Raw genomic sequence first — 5,349 nt, 5'->3', positions numbered from 1 at the left:
TCATATAATCAATTCCTCTTTCAAAGTAGATAAATATCTTGATGTGATATATCAAGTTGACCATGATTAAAATTATCACAAGATGTTTTAATTTTCAGTGATGCTTGATAAAATTTATAACGTACAATAGGTATGTGACCAATGATCTTTCATACCACATCAATAACAATATCCACTTTTGGTAGGTTATAAGTATTCATCCACTTCTTGATAGGTTATCCACTTCTGGTGGGCTAATGGGTTAAGGTATCTTTCTACTTTTAGTGCGTTAAAATTATTCATCTATTTGTGATAAGTTACAAGTATACATCCACTTTTGGTAGGTGATTCACACATGATGGGTTGTCCACTTTTGGTAGATTATGGACTCATTCATTTTTATAATAAAATTATCTATCCACGTCTAGTGGTAAAATTATTCTTAAATTCAAATGATAAAATATCCATCCACTTTTGGTGATAAAATAATAATTAAAATAGTGATAGTGTAAATTGTTATGGCCATCATAATTAAATGATATTGTATTCACTTCAGGGAATGTATGGATTCATGATTATGACCATAATTATTAAATGATGACGCATTCACTTCAGGGAATGAATGAATTTATAATTTTTTTTATTAGTATCTCGTTTGTCACATTCGCATCAGGGAATAACATTCATATTTTTTATTAGCAGCTCATTTGTCACATTCACTTCAAGGAATGGATATTCATGGTTTTTTTAAGTAGCTCATTTGTCACATTCACTTCAGGGAATGGACATTCATGGTTTTTCATCAATAGCTATATAATAGCAAATTCACTTTTCAATCAAAAAACAAAATCTAATGTATAATAGTAAAATTCATATTAAAATTGATTTTAAGAGAATGAAAATACTAAAAAGATATCAAATCACTTACTTGATTTTTTTTAAAATCAGAAGTCAAAAACTCAATCATTGAAATTATTTTTTTGAAGCTTGAAGGTGATGAAAACATAATAATTTTAAAATTTAAAAAATCAGAGAATCGTGCTGATAACGTGTTATGAAATAAATCTAAAAGAACAACTATAAGAGAAATATAAGAGAAAGTATTTAGAGGGAAAGAAAGTATTTAGGAGGAGAGAAGAAATCTTATTAAAGTGTGTATACAAATGAACTAAGAGAGCCTATTTATAGGTAAATAATCTCTTTACAAGATGAAGATAACACTTAGAAATTAGATAGATTATATCTTAATCTAATCTGATTTACATCAAATCTAAATATAGATAATATAAATAGATATTCACAAAAATATTCATAACAGAATTCAAAATTTGAAAAGTGAAAAGAGTTCAAAGAGTAATTTTTTGTCTTAAATTGTATTTTTATTTACCTCAATACGTGAAAGTCACCTTCCCACCTACTAAGAGATTGATATTCTCAAGATTTTGTGATAATGTAATACAAACAGTAAAACTAGATTTTCAAGAATGTACACACCAAACTCAAGAAAATGGTTCCCGTCAATAAAGTTTTCAAGAAATTGACTCATTTTCTTAATATGGAACAGCCCCTTTTAATAGTAATGGAAAATGGGATAAAACTTATAGTGAACTTTTTGATTGCATAAATAACTTGGAAGGATCATAATTTAAGTGCAAAATAATTGGATTGAATGGAGCAAAGTTTTTCAGAAGAAAATCGCATGGAAGAGAAACAGAATAAAAAAAAAACAAAAATAGCTGTAAAAGAATTAGACATTCTACCCTTCTAGTTAGAATCAAACGACATACTTTGATCAACGTAGCAGACAAATCAAGAAATCTTTTAAGGTTCTTCAATTCAAAGTTCAGAAGCTACCATTGGAATAACGTTTCTTTTATTTTTATATATAAATATATTCCCCGCTAAACACCATTCAAATGGTTAATTTATACTTTATTATTACTTGATCAAGCCAGTAAAATACTGAACATAATTGAATATTATTCAATAATTCAAGCAAAGTTTAATGGATGGAAACTGATTGTCGGTTTAAAATTGGAAAGTCTAAACTGAAAAAATCAAAAAGGAAAATCTGATTTATTTACCCATGCAGAATGTTGGAACGACTAAAGTTCACTGACATCGGCTCTCGAAGTTCTCCACGTGGCAAATCCACATACGTTGAATTTTTATTTTTGGCTTTTCTTATATTAAGACAAGTAATAAAACATGGAACCAACTGAACAAAAGACAACAAGGGAAATAATAAAGGAGAGTAACAGATTGTAGAAAGTAGACACGTTAAAAAAAGAAAAAAATATTAATAAAAATGATAAACCCTATAATGGAGTCGGATTCCTCTATAAAAGGGGCCTCGTCGATGGACGCGCTCTTCCCATTCCATTATCAGATCTCTTCTTCTCTCTTTCATCATCGTCTTTTTTTCTCTGTGTCTCTTTCTTTCATGGAACAGTTATTGAATTGAGCCTTAGTGGAGTCTTTCTATCTATCCCTTCCTTTTTCTTTCAAAACAAACAGATAAAAACAAACTCGGAATTTGTCGGATTTTCGGCCCCTTTTTGTTATTGTTTAGGTATGTTTATTGTTTAATATCTTTTCTCGTTTTGGTTATTCTTAATATCTCTGTGCTTGTATCGTCTTGATTGACTAAGCTTTGGATTCTTTGTTTTGCCCTATGGGGAACTAGAAGCGAAATGTAGAAAAAAAATTGTTTCGTTTTATTTTCAGGAAAAGTTTCTTTCAATTCCTCTCGAAACTCTATCGAGAAGCAAGTTAGAAACATGAAAAAATAATCGGTAGCTAAAATCCCATGGAAATTAGCTTGAGAATTACCCTTTCATTTTTGATTTGAGACATTGAAGAAATTAGTAGGCCAATAGTTCGCTAATCCCTCCTATCTGGTGGGAAATTTAGAAATTCAATGTTGTAGTTTCCGAAACTTAGATTTAATTTAACTTAGAGAAAAAAAAATTGTTCTTCAAACTAGTTGCTTTACTGTATTGAGTCTATTGACTTTGTTACGAGAGTTGATAATAATCCAGTTTTGGCTCGGCCATGTCTCATCGACGACGGGAGGGGTCTGTCGGTGGGGGCTGCTTGGAAGCTTCATATTTTGGTTTGAAGAGTTGTACAAGTTCAATTTTTTGCTGGGTTTCAAACTGTCAGGTTTCACCAAATTTTAACCTAATAGAGCAGAACCTGTACGATGCAGTTTGTTCTTTGATTGTTTGTGCTTCACCTAAACCGACCTGATTTCGTCTAAAACGGTAAATTTTTGTCACCAGTAGGGTCAAAATGGTAATTTGAATTGCAGCTGGAGTAAAGGGCAGTTGTCAAAAATGAGGCAATTAATGTGGTAGGGAAAACTCCAAATTAAAAAACAGGGGGTTGAAGTGGATCGGCAAAAAGATGCCGCTAACAAAGGCAAAAGTTAAGGAATACGTCATTACTCTCTCATGAGTCATGAGTGGAATTTTTTATTTTTTAACCTTTTCCTTAATGGACCTTAACCTTTTTGTAGTTTTACTTCATATCAAGATGTCATTTTCAATGGAAATATCAAGCCCTAAAACGTTTACATATGTTTAGTTCTTTATGCCTTTTTTTTGGCTCAATAGTTCTTTATGCTCTTATGCTTTAGCAAAGGATTTTGGGAAATGAAAATGAAGGATTCAACAGCACTGTTGAAGTGTTGGACTTAAAGCGTCTTAAGTGGAAACAAAACTCTCAAAGCATGTTTTCAGGGCAGAACAAAATGAGCTGGTTCATCTTAGAAAGGGACATGGAACTGCAGAAGTTCAACTGGAACCTGAGAAGTATAGATAACTAATGTTTCAATCACATTAATTCAATGTGTGGGTCCCTTAATTAGCTGTTTTTTATCCATTTGGTAGATGGGTACAAAAACTTTTGGCCCTTTTGATGAGAAAATATGAATCAAGCTAGCAGTGGGCCTTATCTGTTTGGTGTTTTTCTTTATTTTGGCCCTTCATATGTCTTCTGCATATGCAGTTGCTTGCTAGTCTTTTATGCTTCATATTTCTGTTTCTAGATTTGTTGCCTTCTTCTCTTTCTTTTCACATTTTGTCTAGTTGCTAGATTGTTGCTTATTTAGTGGATACCTGGAAATTCTATGTGCTGATCCTATTTAATTTTTCTTGTCTCAGAGGTCAAGAGTGTCCTAGTGGTTAATCTGAGTTTCTAGAACAGATCCATGGCCTGCAAGCAATACTATGCTCAGGAATGGAAGACTGTACCCAGCGCTTCGACATCTGAGAATTTAAATGGTAGCTTTGATTGCAACATTTGCTTAGACTTTGCACATGAGCCGATTGTCACTCTCTGCGGCCACCTCTACTGCTGGCCCTGCATCTATAAGTGGCTTCATGTCCAAAGTGCCTCCCTTGCTTCTGATGAGCACCCACAATGCCCAGTTTGCAAAGCTGATATATCCCATACCACCATGGTGCCGCTTTATGGTCGGGGCCAATCTGAATCTGAGCTTCAAGGCAAGGCGCTTTATAGGGGTTTGGTGATACCCCCTAGACCACCAGCCTGTGGCACCCAAGCTCTTTTATCAACTACATCCCCGAATGGTCAGCAGCTTCCTTATCGTAATCCTTATCAAAATCAAAATTACAACCCCCATGCTTACTATGAAGAAGATTCATCCTCACCGCTGCTTAACCTCGGAGGCACCACAGTGACCGGATTTCATCGTCCGGTGGTTGGGATGTTCGGAGAAATGGTATATGCAAGGGTGTTTGGAAACTCGGAAAGTTTACACACTTACCCAAACTCATATTACGTAACGGGGAGTGGAAGCCCCAGGTTGAGAAGGCATGAGATGCAAGCTGACAGGTCGCTAAATAGAATTTCAATTTTCCTCTTCTGTTGTTTTCTTTTGTGCCTCGTCGTATTTTGAGCTTCGTATTTGCCCCCTTCATTTTTGTATACTTTTGTAAAAAGAATCACGATGTAAACTTATGGTATAGTTAGATGAGATCCTATTATATGATAATTAAGCGAATCAATGCTTCACCCATCAAATTATTGCCTTATGGATCAACATCATGTTTGTGAGACGAGCCCTTTCAAGTTTCATTCATGTCGACGAGCAACCTGGCTGTGCCGATTGCTTGCAGTTCGCAACTTGTATGTAGGGTTGTTGGTAATTAAGGTATTTGTCGCACTCGGGAAATAAAGGGCAACGGGATGAGAAAGAAACCAAAAGTAAAGAAAGTACCCTTCCAACTCTTTGAGCAACCTTGCATCTCTTTCCTTATTTTCTCATTTCTCATTGTAAATTAAATTACCACAGTATTTAGTCAAAGAAAATAATGATTGAATACTGACCCTCGCTTCTGCTTA

General features: G+C 34.1%; 1 protein-coding gene across 1 annotated transcript; it reads left to right on the top strand.

Moving 5' to 3' along the window:
* Positions 1–2,336: 2,336 nt before the first annotated feature.
* LOC110424634 (E3 ubiquitin-protein ligase RMA1H1-like) lies at positions 2,337–5,028 on the top strand. Its single transcript, XM_021439244.2, has 2 exons — positions 2,337–2,551; positions 4,146–5,028. Exon 2 carries the CDS (start codon positions 4,193–4,195, stop codon positions 4,901–4,903), a length of 711 nt encoding a protein of 236 aa, XP_021294919.1. The 5' UTR covers positions 2,337–2,551; positions 4,146–4,192; the 3' UTR covers positions 4,904–5,028.
* The last annotated feature ends 321 nt before the right edge of the window (positions 5,029–5,349 follow it).

This window comes from Theobroma umbraticum, unplaced genomic scaffold (assembly GCF_002168275.2).
Source record: "Theobroma umbraticum cultivar Fairchild unplaced genomic scaffold, ASM216827v3 scaffold_204.0, whole genome shotgun sequence".
Taxonomy (NCBI): Eukaryota; Viridiplantae; Streptophyta; class Magnoliopsida; order Malvales; family Malvaceae; genus Theobroma; species Theobroma umbraticum.
The sequence above is the reverse complement of the archived record's forward strand: the minus strand, read 5'-3'. Positions and strand labels throughout refer to the sequence as shown.

Excerpts from the sequence above, each read along its gene's own strand:
- LOC110424634 (XM_021439244.2), top strand. The coding sequence starts at position 4,193 with ATGGCCTGCAAGCAATACTATGCTCAGGAATGGAAGACTGTACCCAGC.